Raw genomic sequence first — 26142 nt, 5'->3', positions numbered from 1 at the left:
TAATACTACTTTAATGTTTAGAATTTAGACACTGCACAAATGAAAATACAATCCTTGTATATGTGTATGAGTAAAACGGCTTAATTTATGATGCAGTACCTTAGTCCTCTTCTGTGTCCTGCGGATGCGAGAACCTAGCTGGATAATGGAGGTGGTTTCCTGTAGCTGTGCCAGTGAATTAGCAACTTGAGTAATAACTGTTGTGTGGCAGTTAGCATGACTCAGAGACTCCCGAAGAAGCATGGTTAGCTTACTTCCCCTGCACACATGCATCAAAATATTACTTCAGTCACATAAAACAGTTCATTTTCCTTAAAGTCTTATCTAGTCTTATCTTATCATCAACACAATATTACAGGGTATGTGTAGAAATTTTGGGCACCCTGAAAACCTTTTCATAAATTGCATTTAAATTCAAAGAATTGATGAGTAAGACGGTAGGAATATTTTGCTATACTCATATTTTGAATACAACACAATCGTCACAGGGAACATAAGATAGAGGGAACACATGCCGCAGGATTGTACACACATGCACAAGTAAACACACACACACATATATATATATGTGTGTGTGTGTGGTGTGTGTGTGTGTGTGTGTTGTGTGTGTGTGTGTATATGTATGTATATATATATATATATGAGTAGTTTTTGTCAAATAATAATGGCATTGACACAACAGATCATTGACAGTTATGTGGTGATAAAAATTATAAAACTGCTTACTTTTTGGGGATCGTTTTGTGTCCACTTAGTAGTGATAAAACAACAGGGCCTAGGTCCGAATGCGGAGGTTTGTATCTGGTATATGCAACACCGCCCCTCATACCGCTACAGACATCAATCATGGTCAGCTTGGTCGGGCCACGTGAAGCTAAAGCAAAAAATGTTATATACAAAAATGGGAAAACAAAAGCTTGTAATAAAATATTCAACGAAATTAGATAAGCGCCAAGCTTGGTTTAAGATGGAAATTTTTTAATATGGAAACATTCTATTTGCTTAGGATATGCTCCCATGGTAGATGGAGTGAGTACTAACTAACCTTTTCCAATGGTGCTGTTTTCTTGTGTGCGAGGGGGTTGGACGTGCAAAGTAAAAAACATTATCGAGCTGTGGGACAAGAACGTGGTGAAATCTTTGTGCCGCCGTGCTGCAATGGCGACATCCAAGAGGGAAGCAGCCCGCTCAGCAGTTGGGGCCTTGACCCGATTGTGGTTCCGGAGCTGAAAAATAAGTAAAAGAAAGACTTTCGTGTCATAAGTATGTATAAACATGTATACAGTAATAACTCCCCAAAAACACACTATGTATTTCACAATTTAATGCTTTCGTTATGAAAATCATGTCAAACGTATCAATTTTGTCGTTCCACCTGAATCCCATGGATGGGGTCATCTTGGAGCCGAATGTGAGCTCTAGGGCTGTCCCTTATGCCGCCTACAGAAGGGACAACCTCCCCAAGCAGATCTCTCAGTGTGTCCTCCTCTCCGCAGCAGAGTTCCACAGCTGACACGGATACAGTCAGATCCGTCCAAGTCTTCTCCCGGCGCTTCTCGATGGCGCTGTATAGCCAGGAGATGGCACACGGAATCAGTCCGAGCTTCTGGATGCTCTCAGCATTCCCTACCATGCTGGACCAGGAGCCTGGAACAGATAATGATTTACAAGGATTGTATTTACATTATAACATGCAGGGCATACTGCTACAAAATGCCATGGAAATAATGATAGTTGTATCTCAGTGCATAACTAAACTCAAAAAATCATTATCTGGGATTGGAATAGTATCTTGAGAAAAAAGATTGTACAATGATACAAATACAAGGGATACAGGGATTTGAAAAAAAGCAACACTAACGTATTTAGACAAAGTGACAATAATATTGAAAAATCCATCCATCCATTTTCATAGCCGCTAATCCTCACAAAGGTCACAGGGAGTGCTGGAGCAAATCCCAGATGTCAACAGGCAAGAGGTGGGGTACACCCTGAACTGGTTGCTAGCAATCGCAGGGCACATGGAGACAGACAACAGTCACACCTATGGGCAATTTAGAGTGTCCAATTAATGTTGCATGTTTTTCAGATGTGGGAAGAAACTGGAGTGCCTGGAGAAAACCCACGCAAGCACGAGGAGAACATGCAAAGTCCACACAGTGGGGGACTGGGATTGAACCCTCGCCTTCATAACTATGAGACCAATGCTTTACAGCTGCGCCACTGTGCCGCCACTCAAAATATTAGTTTCGAAATATGCAGATAAGAGATTCATTTGTTGTTTAATTTCATATGATTTACTTTGTACACAAGCCTTTAGAAAGTCAGTTTTTACAACAAGTTACCTTTAAAAATGATGGTCATAATTAACTATTACTGCATGTCACTTAAAAATACTTGGTAGTCCAATTATGGATATAAATTACGCTTTTAACGAAATAATTTTTTTTTCTGGAATCATGCCCAAGTGTACCTCATCGTGGTCTTTTACCGACCATCTGGTTAAATACAGAATATGGGCCTTTTTTACCCATTTGTCTGATCCAAACATTAATTGAATGAGGATAAGAGAATTGGTTTATTCCAATTAGAGACCAAACTGCCTGCTCCTGTCTGTTGTTCAGACAGAATGGTAAACTGGGGAGGAGATTGATATCCCTCGGCTGTGGGCCATGTGTAGTCTGCATTGGCCAACTAATTCATTTACGGAGAGTGCCTTCATCTGAAAAAGCAGCTCCAAGGAGACCCTGCCCTTACCCTATATGTGTGTGTGTGTGTGTGTGTGTGTGTGTGTGTGTGTGTGCGTGTGCATGTGTGTGTGTGTGTGTCAGTGCGTGTGTGTGTGGTACAGTATCTAACACAGCAAGGTTAAGTGCAGGGGTCCATATCTTTTATAGCGACATTTTACGGTCCATTTTCTTTACAATCCCCTCCGCGCTCAGACCATACCCAAAATATAATAAAAGCCATGTTTTTGAGTGCTGTATGCTTGACGGTCTGTCATTTATGGGAAGCTTTACGAAGTATTCATATGATCAACTGGTGGATTTTTCTGTGCAATGTCATTCATGAAAAATAAATTGTTGCGTTGAAGAGGAGACTAAAAGTTATTTCTCATATCACTTCATCAGTAACAGTAGACATGTCACCCTTGGGAGGATAAATGGCTTGGAAAACGTATATAGCATGTGTCATGGTCCTGCCGGTCCAGCCCTGGCTGGGCGGGTCCCAGCACACGGGCGCTGATTAGGAGGCGCATACGGGCGCTGATTAGGAGGCGCACACCTGCGCCTCATCCTCGCTGATTCACCCCGGTATTTATAGGACCCAGGGGACAACTGGTCTTCGCCAGATCGTTGCAACTCATGCCCCGTTCCTGCACTCCCGTACTCTGGATTGGCAACCCTGGTGTACCGACCTCCGCCTGTCCTCCGACCAACCCCGTAAGCCTGACGTCTTTGATACTCCTGCCTTCTCTGATCGATCTTCCGTGTACCGACCCCAGCTCTGACCGACCTGCTCTCTACGCCCGATGTCCTGATTATCGCTGCCCCACTTGACTGTCTGCCTGATCCCCGACTTTGGACCGAATAAACACTTTTCCCAAACTATCTTTGCGTCTCCGGAGTCCTGCATTTGGGTCCTCCCTCCGTACCGATGGGTCGTGACAGAACGATCTGGCCAAACCAGGACCCAACAGGAAAGACCTGGTGCCTCCGAGACGGACGCGAGGTAAACCGACTGCCAAAGGACCAAGCCGGTCCTGTCCGGGTACGCTCCATGATGTTGTCCCCTTCTCCCCTGTCACATGCACCGCCTGTGTGTCATGATTACGTCCCTTGATTTATATGACCGGCTGACTGACTACGATTCAGATTTTGACTATGAATTTCCTCTCCCGATCTTTAATCTCAGTCAGTTTGTTTCACCTCCCCGCGTTTCCCGCTCCCAAGTGACTTCGCCTGGTAGGTCCAAGACCTCGTCCTCCAATCCTTTTTTGGGAACCCGCTTGGCCATCTACCCGGGTCCTCCCTGTGGCGGCAAGAGAAGACTCCCAGGTCGGGTGCTCCCTCGTGCCTCCCGCTGCGCGGCGACAAAGACACTTGACTGTCTGCCTGATCCCTGACTTCAGAGTCCTGCATTTGAGTCGTGACAGTATGTGTGTGTGTGTGTGTGTGTGTGTGTGTGTGTGTGTGTGTGGTGTGTGTGTGTGTGTATATACCTATATATATATATATAACGGTTACTGAGTAAGCACATAGATTATATCTCAGAAACAACGGCATTTATTTTGGTGTATGCTATTGTGTGAATCCAAAATAACTGCCGAATGGTGACAAAAATTTAAATACTCATATCGCTGTCATTTCTTAAAGGAAATTCAGTGGGCCACGTCTTAACCATGATTGATTGAATTCAATGAAAATGACCTTTAAAAAGCAATACTTTTCTATACTTAGTCTGAAAGAAAGAGATCCGAAAGTTAAATTACAGCAAAGAGGACCACGGATGGGTATTGAGGACACAGACAAAAATGACAAGGGGTTTGAAGTGATCAGGAGAGAATGGATGACAAGAGGAGTGGGATTAACGTGGAAGAGGAGGGGGGATGGATGGGTGGTCCTTGAGAAAAGAAAAAAGCATCCCACTCACATTTAAAAATGTGAACTCGTGGCCCCCTCGCAGCGAGCGATTACTCACCAACATCAGCAGACCCCAAACCCAAAACACACCCATCACTGCCGCTCAGCACGCAGCGGATGACGTCAGCCAAGACGCCTGCACACACCTCAGTCTAGTCACGAGGACAAAAGACAGAAAGCATTTAGTGACTCATTTCTGCACGCAAATTGTATGTCCAAAGCTCTGTGAATTCTCTTGGGTTTAAATACTGTAAGCAGAACTCAAGACAGCCTTGAAAATTATCAACTGATTTGCCAATTGACAGGAAATTACAAAAAAAAAAAGAAAGAAAATGAAAGGGGTATTTGGTGATGAGGATGAGGTTCCAAACCTGACTGGAGTCTTGAGGATAGACAGCATCATAATGAAAAGCCTTCAGAAGATCCTTCCCCTTTCTGCCAGAGGTCTTCTTGGCACGCGATGGACTCTGGCGCACAGGTTCTAATAAAATCGCTCTTTTCTTGGAAGGGTCGATGTGGAGAACTGGAGGTTGGCCCTCGTTCATTGCTGGATTCACTCGCAACACAACTTTGACCTGTAAACAAAAAGATGGAAACAAACATAAATAATTTTAACGTTTGAAATACGTCAATAGGAACTATACCAAGATGTTCTTGACTCTCTTCACTTCTTAGATATTTTTGCTTGCAACATCCCAAAAAAGTAAAAAAAAAAAAGTTTGTGTATTTTAAAAATAAAACTGGCAGTCTATAATATTGTACATGTAGCAATGGCCTTAAGTAGAACATAAATAAATAAAGCATTTTTGCAACATTTATTGCTTCACATCAATGGACACTGTGGTGCTCATTATCATTTGCAGCCCTTGTCAACTTGGAAGTATGATACAGACATATGGATATACTGTATATGGAGCCAAGCTGACCTACTCAGTAAGCCCAAGTAATATGTGTCATTGCTTGCAAAGGGTAAAGTATGTCTTCGTTTAAAAATTGTTGCATTGTTTGTCTATGTGTGTTGTTCCACCACTTGTGTTCAAATGAACATCCTCAGTGTTGGAGAGTAACTAATGATATATAACGAGATTATGTAATTTAATTTCAAAATGTATGCAGGTGTATTTAAATTACAGTACCTTTGGGAAAATTCAGTGATTGGAATTATAATTACATTTAAAAAAAAATAGATGCAACAGCAGACACTAAAGGTGACACTTGTGATAGGGTGTGTCTGCTCATGTGCCATTCTGCAGGCATGTTAAACATTACAGAATTTTAGAAATATAACCTTGAAGCACCATTTTGTGATGCAATTTATTAATTTACTCGAGAACTTGAAAATGTAGGACTCGTAGTTATACTTAACACATAAAAGAACATTGCCTTTTGAACAGTTTTATCTTTATATCTGACATTTTTGTGGAACATTCACTTATCTGGTCCTGAGTTCCCTTTTGGCCTCCTGGATGAGCCAATGCTTGTTCTCTTGGGGTAATCTTTGTAGGCCGACCACTCCTGGAAAGGTGTACTAGAGCTACATGTTTTCTCCATGTGGGGATAATGGATTTCCCTCTTGTTTACTAGAATACTAAAACTTGAGAAATGGCTTTAGTAACCCTTTCCAGACAGGCAAATGCCAATTATTTAATTTCTCTACTATTCTGGAATTTCTTTGAATCGTGTCATTTTATTGCATCCTTTTTAGATCTTTTGGCCCATTTGATTTTGTCTTGACAGATTCTCTTTTAAGTAATTTCTTTATTAAGGGAGGTCTGAAGGTAAATTACAGCATGGTTTGGTTGAATATTTGGGTGTACAATAATTAATTCACTTGTTTTATGTCTCTGTTTTATGATGGGTTATATCACACACCATAAACTATAGTTCACGATAAAACAGAAAGCGTGGAAAATAATCATGGGGAAAGCATCCTGCCTTTGTCTGAGCCGCTTATCCTCACAAGGGTTGCGTGAGTGCTGCCGCCGAACCCAGCTATCTTTGGGCAGAGGGTGGGCAACACCCTCAACAAATTGCCACCCAATTGCAGGTAATAGGGAAAGCAACATTTTAAATAATACCAGTAATCTGGCACTATAAACACGTGTCCTTTCTATTGATACATAGCAACTTCTGGCACACATTATGACTACAGTCACACTGCAGATCAATTCAAATTTTTTGGGCCATATGTAAAAGGTATCTGGTTTCATTCATGTCAATGTAACCTAGAAAGGATAAGTGCTATGGATGGGTGAACATTAAAGTTCCAATTTTTGGGTGGGGGCACAGTTGTACACACTTGGTCTTGGCAGTCAAAAGTCTTGGTCTTGTCTTGGTCTCGTTGAGTTCTGGTCTCAGGCATGTCTTGGTCTTGGATAGTGCGGTCTTGAGCACAACACTAATGCAATCACTCACGGCTGTACATGGCGATGCAAACCCCCCACTGTTTTTCTACATGTCATGACATTAATTACTTAATGCAGTGGTCTACGGGAAGTTGGGTTCTTAGAGGTCTTAAATTTGGTTCGATCCTCACTGACAGCTACTTAATAAGGGTCACAGGCTCATACGGTCACGAGAGCAATAGAAAGGGTATCTTACAAAGGATAATACAGAGAATGAATGGAAAGAGATGTTAAACTAATATAGGACATTTAGTCAAGGCCAGTTGTCGGGATAATGTCGGGATGACATCATCTATCATTGACTATTTGAAATCCATGTTGCCGCATGATATTTCTTTTTTTCCTCTCTCCTCATAATTCTGATGATGTATGCAGCAAGTGTCAAATGAACCCTATTGAATCGGTGTGAGTTTAATTATTCAAGAGACACTTTAATGTTTTTGCCCTCTGTCACGCATAAAATTTAGCACGCAGAAGCACAACTGATTTGAGTGCTTGGGCAGCTGGGGCAAGCTCTATCTGAGCCACTATCTGTAACTCTAGACTCAACGCAAGAGTCAGTCTCTGAGGCAAGGACGAGCAGGCCGTCATATTGATCTAGCCCATGTTCCCCATAGGAGAAGAAGGATGGCAAAGGAGAGAATAAGATGGAAGCATTAGCGCCACATAACATTGCATCATGAAGAAGAGAGGTGATACAGGATCCCCTCTAAATTGAACGTGATGTCTTTACAATTCAATATGAGTGGTAATGATGCTTACCCGATGGCATTTGTGGTTTAGAATTGCGCTTGTGAAGAAGCACCACTAGTGCACCTATACAGCTATTTGTCTCCATAGATTGCACTGCGCATTGAAATGACCCACAACCAACATTTATGCATGCAGGTAGAACTCCAAAATTACAGGATTCACCAGTTACCATTCTTCTTTTTATCTTCTGAGTCAACTCAGACAGGGCTCATTTGTAGCAGCTGACTTTGATACTACATCTGGAATATCCATCCTTTTTTAATACTCCTTATCTTGTTCTAAACTGGAGGAAACTGGAGTCTATCTCAGCTGACTTTGGGCAAAAGACAGACTACACGCTGAACTGGTTGCCTGACTATCACAGGGCACATACACATTCCCATGCACAACATCACTTAGTGGCAACTGCACACCAGGGGAAAGAACCATTACATAAGGAGATAACCCTCTGGGATAATGGTTTGACAATTTGGTCCTCCAGTTTGTGTTTGTTCCATTTATATGAATGAATTTTTCTTAACGACGCAAGTTCACTGGTTGGCCACCACTTTCAATAAACAATGATGCCTTGACATACGAATAACTTTACATACAAGTTTTCTGAGCTACAACCCACAACCGGGAGAATTTTTTGCTGTCTTGCGAGCCACGATTTGATGTACAAACACCTATAAATGGCGCCGACATTGTTAAGATGCTGAAACGCACAGGTTCTGCTCTTTCCACGTGTGCACCTCGGCACGGTAGCATCTCTGTGCAGCTGTGCTCGGATTTTGTTATTTTGCATCTGGTACAAGTCAATTTTCACCATGCGGCCCGAGAAAGCAAGTGCCAAGGAAAGTAGTGAAGAAGAAGAGGATGATGTCAATGGAATTAAAGCATGAAATAATAGAAAAACACAAACAGGGTGTACGAGTGAGCGACCTGGGAAAGAGTTACAACCATTCTACGTCAAACATATTGCAATGCCCTCGATCAAGTGCCCTTGACCAAGGGCAAGAGCATTGTACCACAGTATAACATTTAGTCTTTTTTTCAGACAAAATGTACCATTCACTTGACGTTTTCACGACAGTAGTGCAATTTAGTGAAAACAAAAAACAAATATTACCATCTACTTGGTCAAATAATTGTTTTTCTTTATTAAAATCTGTTTACTAATTAATTTATCTCAAATGAGAATGGCACATAAACCTCCACTAAGGCTGAACAATACCACAAAGATGCTCGATACTCCAGTAATGGAAAATACAAAATGTCACCTGCAACAAAGTAAGATTTTGTCTGGTTCATGGTTCATATGCTCACTTTTCATGTACACATATATCAGCCATCCTCAGAAGAAATAGATATCCATGCATCCATCCATCCATCCATTTTCTGTACCATTTATCCTCACTGGGGTCGCGAAATAAATTATTTCCTTTTAAAGAGAAGATGAGCACAAGGGTGAAACACAAGGACAGACAGTAACACCAACACATGCACATATGAGATACTGATTTTTATTTCATGCGCCTCTGCTGCCAAGAATATGCACCAAAAATAGATGTTGTTTTGCCCACAAACTCTCTAGGCACTCGCTGGGTGGGCCCAGCTGACGCTGATTGATTGGGTCCTACTGGATGCTGATGTTTTAGTCAGGCACCATGTAAAAGAAGCCTTGTTTTAATCGTTTGATAAATGCTGTAGCGCTAAATCTTAGGAATTTAAGTGAAATGTCAGTGAATATACAACAGTAAATAAGAATGTAAATTACCTTGGCAATACTGGGCGAGTCTTTGGTTCTGATAGCAGCTTGTAGCAGGCAGGAGGGGACAGGTGGAGGGTTTTTCTGGATGAGGTCCCTGAAGCTGTTGGAGAGATGAGCAGGAGCAGCGTCGGATGCCTGGCCTTTTCTCCTCGTCAGGTTGAGCTTCTCTGCTGCTCTGTAGGGAAAGCGAGGACGGTCATAGCACCAACACAATGGATATTTGCAATCAAAGCTTTTTTTTTCACCGTATTATTCATGAGACATTTACCTGGCCAAAAATGACATGGCAGCAGTGTTTGCGATGTTCATCACCCTGGAGAGGTGATGAATCTTGGAGCTGGTGTGTACAATATCGGTACATCTTAACCCAGTGTTGTCTGAAGGCTGCCACAGAGAGAATTGCAATGTAAGAATCCAAACATATAATTGCACTCAAGCACTCACTCTAAATGGTTGCATTATCATGACGTGTTAGTCTAAGTGGGGCACACTGGGTTAAACGTATACCATTAGTCACATGACGGCTGTGGAGTGCGAGGAATCTTTTGTAATGGCTACAAATGTGCACTGTCTGAGTTAAAGCGTGACTCAGAAGATAAAATGATGGAGTAAATTGAACATTTAATTCAATATAGTGTAGACACAAACACTGCTACATTAGCTACATGGCTACATTTCTACAGCATTTTCTGGAACGCTAACATCTTGCAATCTATTATCATCCTCTTATTTACTGTAGTTGAGTCTGCTTTGCAGGTAGAAAAGTATGTGGGATTTTTTTTTTTTTTTTTTTTTCAGTACTGTATTTTGAAACATGGGATACATCCTGGACTGCTTGCTATGCAATCAGCCAGTACAATGAGACAAATAATCATTCACACTCAGATTCACATGGATGAGCTACATTTTATTGAATTCTGCTGCCCAATACAAACTATAATCTTCCAAGACTGCTGAGAGTACTCGGGGTTTACTTGAAGCTATATAAGAACAAATGTGTATTTGCTTATACGTATGTTTGGGTGGAGATTATTTCTTTGGAACAGGCTCACGTTAGTAGTTTTTATCAATAATGGAGTGCAGTATGAGATGAAACAAATTATTTCCCATTTGTTTCCTCACCATCACTTATCCTTGGCACACCTGTCTGAACAGTGTTCGATATAAAACATTCCACTTGCTGCACAGATGTAACACTGCCAATATAATATATATGTATTGACTGCTTTATTTAAGTATTTTTTTTTCTTTTCAACCCAGTTGTATCATTTATTAAAAGCAGCCTTTGTCGACATTTGTAAGCAACACACATACACACCATTAAACACTTTGACAGAGTTTCCACTGTTTATACAGGCAATGGTTTATTTTGTCCAAATCTGATCAGGTGTAGTTTAAAATTACTGTACATTTTAAAGAGAACATTTTCAACCGTTTTTTTTATTTTGAATTCCTAGAGTTTGGGAATGTCTGGGTTAAACAAAAAAAAAGCCCATTTTTTTATAAAGTCTCCATCTTTGTGTGCTACTTGGGTGTAATACAGAATTTGAGGCAAACAAATTGTGTTGTATTCAATGGTAAGTTATGAGTTGTCCTGCTTAATTGATGTCGCACAATTTAAATGTATGCAACATGCATTATCCAATTTAAGAATGCGTGCAGTAAATTACAGCCACATAGAGGCACCCCATTCTTTTCCTGTGAGGTAAAAAGGTAGTGTCCCTTCTAGATTATTTGTGTGCGTGCGTGTGTTTGTGTGTGCATGCGTGTGTGCGTGCGTGCGTCTGCGTGTGTGTGTGAGTGTGTGTGTGTGGGTGTGCATCCATTCTAGAGTTTATTTATTGAAATGTACGATGCACCAAGTGACGAAATGAGGATAGCCTCCGTTCGAGTTGTGTGTTGTTACATACTTGGCCATTAAATCTGATTCTGATTCTGAACAAATACGTGTACCAGCTTCATCATTTGACCTTTTAGCTAAATAAGAAGGGCAACATATTCCAAACAGTTCTCAGTATGATGCACGTCTTCAAACCACAACTACATACATAACCTGAGTATTGTTACCTGTTTTTATTGGACTTCTTGTATTGGATTCCAAAGCTGAGGATTTCCTAATGCTGTGGGCAGTGAGTGTAAATTAATTTCTCCTTTGTTCATATATTCAGCCAGTGCAGTCCATGTTTTCTTTGTTCATTCCTTAGTTCCTCTTTCCTTTTGCATTAGCTCTTACTGTATATTGTCTTTTAACTCCTATATTTTCCATTCTTATTTCCGCTACACCCTTCCACTTTCTCTGCAGTCCCATTTCCTTGCTGCTGACCAGTTTCTCCAACGCCTTTCCTCTCACATTATTTCATCATATCCGCATAATAATATCATATTTATCTCTTTCTACCCAACAGAACAGTCTTTATTCTCATGTATTTTTCAGGGAAAATATCCACACTGAAAGTGTATCGTGAATATGGAATTTAGGTAGAATATCAGCTGAGAGAAGTGTGTTGATTGCAATAAAATGTGTATAGTCATAATGTTTGGGTTTTTTTTTTATGAGGACATGGGATATTGTAGCAACTGTGACTTCCATCAAGGAAATCCATATTTATGTTTTAATATCTACCTTTTTAAATGGGACCACCACTAGAATTGATCACAAGAGCTTTTTGAATGGCTGCATTTTATGACAAGAGTAAATCATGATCCAATTCCATTCCATTAGCAGAAGTACTTATGACAACGTCTATAGCCATGAGCTCTAAATAGGCTGTGAGTAGGACCGATAAATCATCACTTTGCTGACATTGGCACCTATAAAGATGTGCATTATCCCAGAAGCTCATTAAAAGGGGGCTCACGTGAGAGGGCTGGTGTGTGATTGACTGTTAAGGAAAGGCTTTGAGGGTACCTGATTGTGGGGATAAACATTGACACCATCAGGAGGCACGCGATGCTGCTCCTCAACCCAGCGGTCCATATCCTGGTTGGGAGGCTTGACCACTCTTCGTCTGAGTGTCTGTGGGGTTCTCTGTGGAGTTCTTGGGCTTCGGGGCACCATGGGGCTCTGGGGGCAGTGATTCAGGCTATGTGGTTGTGATGCAGATCTGTCCCCGAGTTTTGTGTTACTTTGCCCCAACAGTGAAGCATTCCTGGCACTGGAGGGTTGATGACCCCTGCTCAGAGCCAAGTGCACTGCCTCGTGTTTGAGCTGGTGCAACTTTGTGCCACAGGTAGCACACTCGCCCAGCTCCCTGCTTCTTTCTCGGGACTCGATGGTGGACCGGCTGTGGACGCATAGGTTGTCTTGAAGAAATGCACACAGGTCACTTGTTTCCTATGGAATTTGAAATTTTAGAATTTTGACCATTATTAAATCATGGCAGTCACTTAAAGAAGTACTAAGGAAAACCTGCCACGAATCAACTTGACAATTACTGTTGAAGGTACACTGACATGTATTAAGAACATTGCCTCTGTCTTTGCTATGGTGACCCAAGATAATAATATTGTACAGATAATAATTTGGTGCCCTGCGATTGACTGGCAACCAGTTCAGTGTGTATCCTGCCTCCTGCACGTTGACAGCTGGGATAGGCTCCAGCACTCCCCACAACCCTCATGAGGATAAGCGGCAAAGAAAGTGGATGGATGGAGATAATAATTTGATAATTTAGTGGTATACACTATTGTTTACGCGGCACGGTGGATCAGCTGGAAAGCGTTGGGCTCACACTTTTGAGGTCCAGGGTTTAATCACGGCGCACCTGTGTGGAGTTTGCATGTTCTCTCCGTGCCTATGTGAGTTTTCTCCGGGCACTTCGAATTTCTCCCACATCCCAAAAACATGCAACATTAATTGGACACCCTAAATTGCTCCGAGGTGTGATTATGAGTGCGCCTTGTCTGTCTCCGTGTGCCCTGGGATTGACTGGCAACCAGTTCAGGGTGTACCCTGCCTCCTGCCCGTTGACAGCTGGGATAGGCTCCAGCACTCCCATGACCCTTGTGAGGATAAGTGGCTAAGAAAATGGATGGATGGATGGATGGATGGATGGATGGATGGATGGATGGATGGATGGATGGATGGATGGATGGATGGATGGATGGATGGATGGATGGATGGATGGATGGATGGATGGATGGATGGATGGATGGATGGACAATATTGTTTGGCTTCTTTATCTTTATTGAGAAAAGTACATGAACTGCTATCCATTCACATTCAGTACATCTGTGTTGTCACTTCATAACTGGCAGTATGTAAGTGACATAATCCAATTGCTCCTGACAGCTACCTTGCTGTATTATCTGTAATGAACACATAGATAAACCAAGTTCACATGTCTCACGAGACAGGGCATGCAGACAACTTCAGCCATGATTTGAAATGCTGGCCAAGTTATGTGGTAAAGTAAAGTTTTAATTTTTAAATGAGTAAGATTTTTTTTATGTGTGGGGCAAGGAAGCAAAGTGCATATACAGTAATGCCATTGGTATCATCTAATTTGGCTTTATTAACTTAGAGTTGTGTAAAATGTGTATCATCCATCCATCTATTTATCCATTTTACAAACCGCTTCTCCTCGCTGTGGTTAGGGGGACGCTGTAGCCTATCCCAGGTAATGCTGGGCGAGAGGCAGACTACACCCTGAACTGCTCGCCAGCCAATCGCAGGGCACATACTATACAAACAAACAATAAATCGCACTCACATTCAAACCTATGATCAATTTAGAGGTTTTTTTATTATTATTATTAACTTACCATGGATGTTTTTGTGATGTGTCAGGGAACAAGAGCACCCAGAGAAAAAACACGCAGACACAGGTAGAACATGCAAACTCCACCCAGGCATGGCGGTATTTGAACCCAGGTCTTCCAAACTGTGATGCAGATGTTCTAACCAATTGTACATCATGTACAAAAATTGTACATCAGAATGATGCAATTCAATTCAAAAAACCTTGCCATGCTAAGTAAAAGAGGAGTTGTCAAGTTGAACCCTGACTGTCAATTGTGTGGACATAGATCAACAATGTGTCACTTGTCATCGTGACAAATACACTGTCACTCGCTCTGCCCTTGACCACACACACAAAAAAACACACAAATGCATACAGACACTTCCATCCTGCCCTTTGCCATCTGTCCATCCAATCCTGCAAGTTCACTTTGGCAGTGACCCAAATTCCCTTAGTGGACTACAGACGGGGCTCTCAGCTTTAAAATAAAGAAAAATACAGACTAAACATTATGCAAATGAACAGTGCTTAACATTTACAGTGTTAGAGCGTCTGTCATGAAGTGCTTAAATGCAGGCTCTTTTAGTTTCAGTGAGCTCTTCTCATTTTTGTAATTGGAAAAGGAATAGGAATATCGGAATGTGCTATTTATACCCAAATTGGAGGTAGTCACTCAGCTTCTCTGAGCATGGGAAATTTACCATAACATTTAACCACTAAACTTGATTTTTCTGTTTAAATGTGCAAGTAAATTACTGAAATTTGAAACCTTAAACAAGACGGGATGAGTAATGTGCTCTACTATGCAGTATACAGAAATATAATACAGTAAATGTTTTAGAATTTATATTGATGTTATACATTTATAATACTGTATATATTATATTTATACAGTTTTATAATTAAAAATGTAACTAAATACCTCGTTTTGTCTTAAATATGCAGATTACAAATACTGTTTACATATTTTAAACGTTCTGGTACCCATATAAAAATACATCCCCAGCTACTTTGAGGTTTTTCACTTTTCACAGGTGGTTCTGGTCCCATTTAACTGCAAAAAAAACGGTTACCTTTTGTATAACAACAAATCTACAAATTAATGAATAATTTATAGTTAGCATTAAAATAAGGATGTACATTAAAGGTCTTATAGTATAAACATTGGTGTCTTAACTATTACATAAACATAAAAAAGGATTTAGGTAACTACTAATGCTAGTAAATTAAGGTCGCATAAACCTTATCTTAAGTGATGGTCTCAAATACATTTGTTAAGCACTATATATTTTGTATTAAAGACAAAGATCAATCCATGGTACTGATCAATCCTGGTTCAATTTTCAGATCATATGCAAAACACCAAGAATTCTTGCTAACCTAAACATTATAACCACTTGCACAAACTAATGAGATGAATACATGTAGCTACAGTAAATGTGGTGATCAAAATTTTATGTACAGCTCTCAATTTAATGGAATACACTAATGCAAGATACACACACTAACAAGCAATTGAGTGATTTTCGGCTTGTCGCAGTGAGGGTCGCCATGGCGAGTCACTCACATTACATGTGTGCTGGTATTGATCATGTCAATTTAATGAGCATAAATTGTTTATAAAGGCAAACGTTATAAAACAGCTCTTGTCGCTGATTGTTTAATGCTTTTTTAGAGTAGAAAAGATTTTGCTGACAGCAGCTAACTCAAACGCATATGATTGTATTTAATAAAGTGAAATGTATTACTAAATGCACTTTCAGACTTTATTTTAAATTTTGGCCTTGATATGTCAACATCATACTTCAGACATTGAATTCTTTCTCGCGTGTAGAGAAGGAGCCCAATGAGGTTCTCAAAGCTTATGAGATGCCCCACTTTAGCCAGATTGCATGTCTACAAAAGGATGACGTAGCGTGCTCGAAATCAATAAAGCTGCAAAAAGCTGTCTGACGTGGCAGGCCCAAAGTGTGGTCTCTGTCTAAAAACATGGCCCATCCCACCAAAGAAGACAAAAATAAATAGCATTCCTTCCAAGAGGAGACGCATGGACAGGAACAGGGATGTTGAGATTAAATATTTATGCCATGTTTGAAGCAACTTGCACAGGAATGGCAATTTTCTATTTTCTATTTTTCAAGTGAAGTGTTGATGATAGATGCTGGTGGTTTGTCTGCTTGGTTTTGAAAGACAACTGGCAATGGCGAGACCATAAGAACACTAATATTTTTTATTGACATCCTTTATTTAGATTAGTTGTCCATTTGCTTCCACAGCAACAAAAAAATTAAAACAGTGATTTACTCTTGTTCTGGCTCACTTCCAAATATTCGCTATTCGCAACTAGGCCAAAAAAAACTGTAGAAAAAGGCTCACTAAAGCACAGGTGGACCTAGTGAATGTTAGAGGTCCGTAGATGAGGGAGTGCAAACACTTGACTTGCCTAATTGCTGACTGCTCATGTCACAAGCTGTACAAAAATGTATTTAAGTTGACTTTGACTTTGATTCGTATTTGTATTGTCAAGTGGTTGCACAGGGTAGTTAAATGCGCTATTATTAAGTTTGTGTTAATTAAACAAAACTCTTGAATATATGGGATTGCTTGATGAGGAAAAGCTCATCAACCCTCTGTTAACCAAGCAGGGTTCCAGGTTATCTGAAATTGTACAACACTGGTCAATAATGGCAAATGCCAAGTCGGTAAACTGGAAAAGGGGCCCTAATGTACCATGTGCAAAAATGCAACACGGGTCAACAGAGGGTTAAACCCATCTTACATCAGACATGAAGAGAGAGGAAAGTAATATGGTTGTTTAATTTAATTTAATGTAATTTTGTTATATAGATTACAGTTCCAGTTGTCGAAGAACCTTAAAATGTCACTTGTAAAAAAAAAAACACACAAAAAAACCTTTATTTCACATAGCCTATAACATTAGTAATTAGTCATTAGGTTTTATGATGCTGATAGTTTTACTCTGGAACCGATCTATTGAGTTTGAATTAATCCCTATGGAAACATTTTGAAAACAGAACCTGACCCTCTTTTTCCTGTCATGTACCAACATATGGACATTCACCCAAAAAAAATAAAAAACTCATGGAATAATTTATTTTAGTAGTTAAGTTCAAAATGTGAAACTCAAATTGATACCCTTTGCACAATGTGAAATATGTTATGATGTGGTTTTTTAAGAATATGATCATTTTAGCTTATGGCTCGCAAATGTACCTCTCCATCCATCCATTTTCTTAGTCGCTTATCCTCACGAGGGTCGCGGGAGTGCTGATCCTATCCCAGCTGTCAACGGCCAGGAGCCAGGGTACACTCTGAATTGGTTACCAGCCAATCGCAGGGCACAAAGAGACAAACAGCCACACTCATAATCACACCTAGGGGCAATTTAGAGTGTCCAATTAATGGACCCACTGTGACTTGACCAACAACTCTTCCAACAAAGTCTACCAATGCCTATTGGTATTAGGTGTGGGTCTGTTTGAGGCCAGAGGCTGAGGGGTTTCTCTCCTTTTTCCATTTCCATCCAACATGCAAACTCCACACAGGCTGGGACGGGATCAAACCCTGGACCTCACAACTGTGAGGCCAATGCTTTACCAGCTGACCACCGTGCCCCCCAAATGCACCCTCTCAATGAATTATTATAGAGTGGTACCTGATAGCCAATTGACCCGACTTCTGAGTTTTTTTAGATACGAGCTGCCATTCGGCCAATTTTGTGCTTTGATTTGCAAGCAAAAATGTGAGATTGAAGCGCTGTATGAAGGTGGTGAATGCAACTCAAGTCACATCGCAAAAAGGAGCAGATTGACAGAAAATGAAAAAAATATATAAATAAATAAATCTAAATAAAGGTGTTTATTGCTACTCCCATTTGAGGTATACCGTCAAACTAAATATAAAACAAAGAGAATCACGCTGTGGCGATTTAAAATCACCACATAACTGCCTTAATCCCCATTATCTTAATGCTAACACATATTGGGAAACACAATAGATAGGTTAACAAATACAGTTACGGTCTTAAAACACTTAAGCAACAGATATTTCAACACCAACGGTGCAGGAACCCATGGAGCTAGATAACATAATACAGCCTTATATTCTTTGTACTCCATGTATACCATGTCCACATGATACTGCCCCCAGGTGGCCAAGGCTTTCAGTCACACAACAGCCCCACAATATCCATTGCAGTGAAGCCAAAAAAATGTGGCAGAAAATGTTTTTGGGTTTGGTTTTTTTTTTTTTTTTTTGTATTGTTAAAAAAAAATTGCAAAAATATAATATTTTTCGGAGCGGAATATTTTGATTCACGAGCATATTCACAGAACAATTTCAACTACAATATGTAATAAACAAACAAAATTGGAACTGGCCTTCTGAAAAGGTATTTGCACTCTGTTTGATGAATTGATATAATTAATTTATATGTTTCACTTTTTTAATTGAACCAACAAAATTGAATTGTCTGTGGCGGTTTACTTTTTTATTATTGGGACATACTGTGTACTGATGTAGTTGATATATACTATTTTGATATATTGTGTATATTATATGTATATATAATACACACGCATCTTACTAACCTTAGAGGAGAAGTGATGGTGTACAGACAGGCTGAGAGCTTGTTTCTTGAGAGCAACTAGGGTGGCTGAGCATCTTTCGCAGCGCGTATCTTTCCCCTCAGACCTCCTGAGACCAGGATTTCTGTGCAAAGTGCCGCTCAAGGACATGATGCGCTCTCCCAACGAACCAGGGAGAGTCCTGTAGGACGGGACAGCCTCTGCTCTGGGGTAGTACATGTTTCTGTATCCCCCAGCACCCTCGGGCGTGGGACGGGAGTCGCAAACGTTTCCTTGAATACTTGCGCAAAGTCGGGAGGACTCGCAGTGATGCCGTGTCGGGTCCTGAGAAATAAAACAATGATGAGAAGGATGTATGTGCGCTCTAGCTCGGAAGAACTAGATAGCAATCGGTGTAGAAAACTGCAACCACACCCAAATGTTGTCTAGCAGACGAAGACTCTTAGTCGATGTAGAAAACTATCAACCAATCCATACAATTTGAGAATAACACGGAAAATCTTTGTTTTGTAGAGGGGGGAAAAACAGGACTTACCGAACGCGTTCCCCTGGCAGAGGCAGTAAGTCTTTCTCTGCCTTCTGTCAGAGATGACATGACAACTTGTTAATATTTAAAAAGATATCCGAACAAAGGCTGGACCCACATTCACGTGATTTTTCCAAGGTTCCCTTGCTGTAAAGCGGCAATTTTCCTCCCATGGTGGGTTTGATTAAGAGTGAAACCGAGTAAAAGTGCGGAGGACACTGTCAGAGTCGGATGGATGACGGTGACAGTGTCGAGGAGGAATGAGCGCACGGTGAACACGCGTGGATTTCCAAAGTGGCTCACTATTCGGCAAGTCCACAGGGGGGCGCAAAAGAGCGATGCACCCACAGCCAAGCAACAGCGCCCTGACGATCATTTGCATGTCTGAAAGTTGAAATTATCATTGATCATTTATTGTTATTGATTGATCATGTTGACTTGGACTGTTTACATACTTGAATGAATGTCATGATTCAGAGGAATGCGAAACGGATACAATAAAATAGAACAGGAATTCAAATACAATTTTGCAAAAGAAAATAATTTGGAAAAAAATGACAAAATAATCCATTATTGTTTGCCAGAGTGGAAATTCATGTATTGCACCAGTAGAAGGTGAAGGCACACCAATGACTTGAATAAAAATGTCTATCTTTTTCCATGGACGTTGAAAATAGAGAGACCACTGTAGCTCAGCTGGAAAACATTGGCCTCAAAGTTCTGCGGTCCCGGGTTCGATCCCTATCCCCCGCCTGTGTGGAGTTTACATGTTCTCCCTGTGCGAGCATGGGTTTTCTCACACATCCCAATATGTGTGTTCCTTTCGGGGTCGCCACAGCGTGTCATCTCAAGATAAACGCACATATGTTTGGTACAATTTTTACCCCAGATGCCCTTCCTGACGCAACCCTTCTCAGGGAGTGGAGGCCCCAGTGGGATATGAACCCACAACCCCTGGTTTTCCAAACCAGTGCTCCCAATATCATCCATGTTAATTAGACCCTCTAAATTGCCCCTCGGTGTGATGGTCATGAGTGATCCTAGGTTTTACCCAGCTGACTTTGAACGAGAGGGAACAAAACTGAATACAAAGGTTTCTTTTGGCTTCTGCCATCTAGTGGAAGAGCAACCTATTCTACCTCTCGTTTTCCATTATTTAGTTAAAAAGATACAGTACATTATCCATCCATTCATTTTCTTAACCGCTAATCCTCATAAGGGTCGTGGGAGTGCAGGAGCCTATCCCGGCTGTCATTGGGTAGGAGGCGGGGTACACCCTGAACTGGTCGCCAGCCAATCACAGGGCTCATGGAGACAGACAACAGTCACACTCACAATCACAGCGAGGGGCAATTTAGAGTGTCCAATTAATGAATGTTTTTTGGATGTGGGAGGAAACCGGATCGGAGTGCCCGGAGAAAACCTATGCAGGCACAGGGAGAACATGCAAACTCCCCATAGGCGGGGCCAGGATTGAACCCGAGTCATCAGAACTTTGAGGCCAATACTTTACAGCTGCATGCTGCTTTACAGTACATTAGTTTTGGTAAATAAATGAAATTAGGAATAATTACGTGAAATAGGATTATTACTCGTGGGACACCTATTGATGTTTACGTACACAACACACTATTATATTATTATTATATTATACATATTAGAATTTGAGTAGTTCGTGATAAACGTTTGCCTCAAGAAAGCCAGCTATGTTCTCCCCATGCCTGTATCGGTTTTCTTCGGGCACTCCGGTTTCCTCCCACATCCCAAAAGCATGCATTCATTGGAGACTCTAAATTGCCCCTAGATGTGGTTGTGAGTTGTCTGTCTCTATGTGCCCTGCGATTGGCTGGCAACTAGTTCAGGGTGTACCCAACCTCCAACCCGATGATAAGTGCCAGCACTACCGCGATCTGTGTGAGGAGAAGTGGCCCAGAAAATAGAATGATGGAAGAAATTACCATTCAGACAACGACAAGCTTCAGAAATGGAATAAGGAGAGAAACCCCTCAACCTCTGGCCTCAAACAGACCCAGAGCCAATACCAAGAGGCATTGGTAGACTTTGTTAGAGGAGTCATTGTTCATGTCACAGTAGTGTTGTATTTTGTGTGAGTGACTTTACAGCCGCTCCATGAATAAAGATATTTACATAGATCAAACCCAGAAAGCATAAAAGGATTGCCAGATTAGAAAAAATGTATCTTTATGGTTATTAATGAAATTATATGAAAATGACCCATGTATAGTACATTATAGATTTTTGTCAAATTTCCCCTTGAGCGATTACTAAGCAGTATCCGCCATCTATCCATTTTCTCCACCCTGTCGCAGTATAATGAATAATATAATTAACATAAAATATCCCTTCCTTATTGTGGTGGAGGGGTTAGTGTGTCCCGATGATTCTACGACCTAAATTGTCTGGGGCTTTTCGCCACTAGTAGGGTCACCAATGGCAAAGAGTTTCTAGGTGAGGGACCAGACAAAGCATGGCCAAAACACCCACATGACGGTAATAAAAAAGGTTTCCCTTGCCCGGACGAGGGTCACTAGGGCTTTCCTCTGGAGCCAGGTATCGAGGTGGGGCTCGAAGGTGAGGGCCAGGTGGCTGGGCCCGCACCCATGGGGCTCAGCAGAGTAACATGGGTCCCCCTTCCCATGGGCTCATGATCTGCGTTATTCTCCATAAGGAACACCATGATCAGGCATAATGGTGTCCACCTATGCACTTGGCACCAGGACACCCTAGGTCGCAGTTCATTTAGCGATTTTGTGGTCGTGTCATCGGACTTGCAACTGCATGTCTTAGGCACTCAGGTGAAGAGAAGGGCGGAGCTTTCAACTGATCAACTGAGTTGGCTCCGATGGTAGGGGAAGATGCTAGTCCGATGTGGCAAGCCCAAACTTATTGTGAGGGCCTGCTGGGAATGGCTGGCAGACTCCCCTGGCAGAAGGAATTTCAATGCGCTCCTTCGAAATAACTTTGTGTATGTTCTGGGGGAGGCATTGAGTTTGAGTGGATGATGCTCCGTGCTCCCATTGTTGAGGCACCTTACCGGAGCTGTGGCCATAAGATAGTCAGTGGCTGTTGTGGTGGCAACCCATGAACATGTTGGATGACACCAACAGTGAGGGATACCATCAAGCTGAAGAAGGCAGCTGATAAGTACTGATTGGCCAGGCAGAATGCAGCTTTGGCGGTCACTGAGGCAAAAATCAGGGCATAGGAGGAGTTCGGTGAGCCCATGAGAACGAGTTCAAGACGGTTTGAGGAAATTCTGGTCCGCCGTCCGGCGTTTCAAGGAGTGGGAAGCAGGGCACCGTCAACACTGTGTATAGTGAGGATGGGGCACTGCTGACCTTAACTCGGGACGTTGTGAGTCGGTGGGGAGAATGCTTTGAAGATCTCCTCAATTCTACCAACATGCATTCCTGTGAGGAAACAAGAGTCTCAGTTCTCTGAGGCAGGGTCTTCTATCTCTGGGGTTGAGGTCACTTAGGTGGTTAAAAAGATCCTCGGTGGAAGGGCCCCGGGGATGAGATGAGATTCGCCCGGAGTTCCTAAAGGCTCTGGATGTTCTGGTGCAGTCCTGGTTTATAGACCTGTGTAACATAACGTGGATATAGGGGACAGTGCCTCTGGATTGGTAGTCTGGGGTGGTGGTCTGACTTTTTTAGAAGGAGTACTTGAGTGTGTCTTCCAACTACAGGGGGATCGCACTCCTCAGCCTCCTTGGTAAAGTTTGATTCACGGGTGCTGGAGAAGAGGGTCAGTCAGGCAGTCGAATCTCAGATTCAGGAGGAGCATTGTGGTTTTTGTCCTGGCCATGGAACAGCTCTACACCCTCGGCAGGATCTTCAAAGATTCATGGGAGTTTGCCCAATCAGTCTACATCTGTTTTGTGGACTTACAGAAGGTGTTTGACCACGTACCTCGGGCAACTCTTGTGGGTGGTTCTCGGTAGTATGGCGTACCGAATCCCCTGATATGGCCCCGTACGACCGGTGTCAGAGTTTGCTCCACATTTCCGGCAGTAAGTCGCACTCGTTTCCGGTGACAGTTGGACTCCTTCCAAGGGTGCCCTTTGTCATCGATTTTGTTCGTAACTTTTAAGGACAAAATCTCTAGGCGCAGCCGAGGCGTAGAGAGGGCCTGGTTTGGTGGTCTCAGCATTGCATCTCTGCTGTCTGCAGATCAGAATCAGCTTTAATGCCCAAGTATGTAAGAACACACGAGGAATTCTGGCAGTTGGTGCAGCCCTGGTACAACATTCATGTTGAGTACAGAGGAGAAGAACAAACTAACAAGAACTAAGAACAAAAGACATTTGATGATTTGATGGTTCTGTTGGCTTCATAAAGCCGTGATCTCCAAAACTCACTGGAGCGGTTCGCAGCTGAGTGTGAAGCGGCTGGGATGAGAATCAGTACCTCCATATCTGAGACCATGGTCCACCGGAAAAAGAACCCGGGGACGACCCAGGACACGCTGGAGAGACTATGTCTCTTGGCTGGCCAGGGAACGCCTCGGGTTACCTCCGGAAGAGCTGGATGAAGTGGCTGGGGAAAGGTAAGTCTGGGCATCCCTACCCAAGCTACTGCTCCCGCGACCGGCCTGGAAAAGCAGTAAAAGATGGATAGATGGACATGTTTTTTTTTAATTTGTCACTGATAGAAGTACTCGATTGAATGAGAAAGTTTGTTATTAGAATGCGTAACAATTTTCTTTTCTTCATGTCTCTTAGCAGCTTCATATTAAAGTGAGGGTTTTTTTTCATGTAAGTTATTCCATCTCATTCTATTGTAGTGAGCGAGTGTCCCTTATTAATGAATATATGCTCATTACTATTCTAATGCAGCCCTATGGGGGCACAAACCAGTGCAATCTGTAGGCCGGTCCCAAGCCCGGATAAATGCAGAGGGTTGCGTCAGGAAGGGCATCCGGCGTAAAAACTGTGCCAAACAAATATGAGCGTTCATCTAAAGAATCCCATACCGGATCGGTCGTGGCCAGGGTTAACAACGCCCGCCCCCGGCACTGCTAACCTGCAGGGCGTCGGTGGAAATTCAGCTACTGTGGGTCGAAGACAAAGAAGAGGAGGAAACCGGATCCAGCGTCAGAAGAAAAAGAGGAATGCACAGAGCCTACAACTGAGTGTAGGGACTTTGAATGTTGGGACTATGACAGGAAAAGCACAGGAGTTGGTTGACATGATGATTAGGAGAAAGGTTGATATTCTGTGCATCCAAGAGAGCAGGTGGAAGGTAGTAAGGCTAGAAGTTTGGGAGCAGGGTTTAAATTATTCTACCACGGAGTAGATGGGAAGAGAAATGGAGTAGGTGTTATTTTAAAGGAAGAGCTGGCTAAGAATGTCTTGGAGGTGAAAAGAGTATCAGATCGAGTGATGAGACTAAAATTTGAAATTGAGGGTGTTATGTATAATGTGGTTAGCGGCTATGCACCACAGGTAGGATGTGACCTAGAGTTGAAAGAGAAATTCTGGAAGGAACTAGATGAAGTAGTTCTGAGCATCCCAGACAGCGAGAGAGTTGTGATTGGTGCAGATTGTAATGGACATATTGGTAAAGGAAACAGGGGCGATGAAGAAGTGATGGGTAAGTACGGCATCCAGGAAAGGAACTTTGAAGGGCAGATGGTGGTGGACTTTGCAAAAAGGATGGAGATGGCTGTAGTGAACACTTATTTCCAGAAGAGGGAGGAGCATATAGTGACCTACAAGAGCGGAGGTAGAACCACGCAGGTAGATTATATTTTGTGCAGACGATGTAATCTGAAGGAGGTTACTGACTGTAAAGTCGTGGTAGGGGAGAGTGTAGCTCGACAGCATAGGATGGTAGTCTTCTTCTTCTTCTTCTTTTCCTTTCGGCTTGTCCCGTTAGGGGTCGCCACAGCGTGTCATCTTTTGCCATCTTAGCCTATCTCCTGCATCTTCCTCTCTAACCCCAACTGCCCTCATGTCTTCCCTCACCACATCCATAAACCGTCTCTTTGGTCTTCCTCTCGCTCTTTTGCCTGGGAGCTCCATCCTCAGCATCCTTCTACCAATATACTCACTCTCTCGCCTCTGAACATGTCCAAACCATCGAAGTCTGCTCTCTCGAATCTTGGCTCCAAAACATCCAGCTTTGGCTGTCCCTCTAATGAGCTCATTTCTAATCCTATCCAACCTGGTCACTCCGAGCGAGAACCTCAACATCTTCATTTCTGCCACCTCCAGTTCAGCTTCCTGTTGTTTCTTCAGTGCCACCGTCTCTAATCCGTACATCATGGCCGGCCTCACCACTGTTTTGTAAACTTTGCCCTTCATCCTAGCAGAGACTCTTCTGTCACATAACACACCAGACACCTTTCGCCAGCTGTTCCAACCTGCTTGGACCCGTTTCTTCACTTCCTGACCACACTCTCCATTGCTCTGTATTGTTGACCCCAAGTATTTGAAGTCGTCCACCCTCGCTATCTCTTCTCCCTGTAGCCTCACTCTTCCCCCTCTACTTTTCTCATTCACGCACATATATTCTGTTTTACTTCTGCTAATCTTCATTCCTCTCCTTTCCAGTGCATGTCTCCATCTTTCCAATTGTTCCTCTGCATGCTCCCTGCTTTCACTGCATATGACAATATCATCTGCGAACATCATGGTCCAAGGGGATTCCAGTCTAACCTCATCTGTCAGCCTATCCATTACCACTGCA

The 26142-nt window shown here is 42.2% G+C and overlaps 1 protein-coding gene across 3 annotated transcripts in view; it reads right to left on the bottom strand.

The window, feature by feature from the left end:
* The window catches only part of kif26bb (kinesin family member 26Bb), a 44513-nt gene that overhangs the window by 11787 nt on the left and 6584 nt on the right, over nt 1-26142 (bottom strand). The window contains exons 1-12 of one of the 3 annotated variants that reach the window (XM_061811575.1): nt 24475-24661; nt 23860-24043; nt 18907-19227; nt 12463-12888; nt 9823-9938; nt 9561-9729; nt 5015-5218; nt 4702-4795; nt 1376-1647; nt 1046-1226; nt 727-874; nt 100-259 (exon numbers count right to left, since the gene is read on the bottom strand). In XM_061811575.1, the coding sequence (XP_061667559.1) occupies nt 100-259; nt 727-874; nt 1046-1226; nt 1376-1647; nt 4702-4795; nt 5015-5218; nt 9561-9729; nt 9823-9938; nt 12463-12888; nt 18907-19227; nt 23860-24012 (2244 nt within the window). In that variant the 5' untranslated portion in view covers nt 24013-24043; nt 24475-24661. Of the gene's footprint in view, nt 1-99; nt 260-726; nt 875-1045; nt 1227-1375; nt 1648-4701; nt 4796-5014; nt 5219-9560; nt 9730-9822; nt 9939-12462; nt 12889-18906; nt 19228-19438; nt 20700-23859; nt 24044-24474; nt 24662-26142 lie in introns of those variants that run through there. The other 2 variants (XM_061811574.1, XM_061811576.1) reach the window with 2 other exon arrangements.

Source organism: Syngnathoides biaculeatus, chromosome 23 (assembly GCF_019802595.1).
Source record: "Syngnathoides biaculeatus isolate LvHL_M chromosome 23, ASM1980259v1, whole genome shotgun sequence".
NCBI lineage: Eukaryota > Metazoa > Chordata > Actinopteri > Syngnathiformes > Syngnathidae > Syngnathoides > Syngnathoides biaculeatus.
The sequence above is the reverse complement of the archived record's forward strand: the minus strand, read 5'-3'. Positions and strand labels throughout refer to the sequence as shown.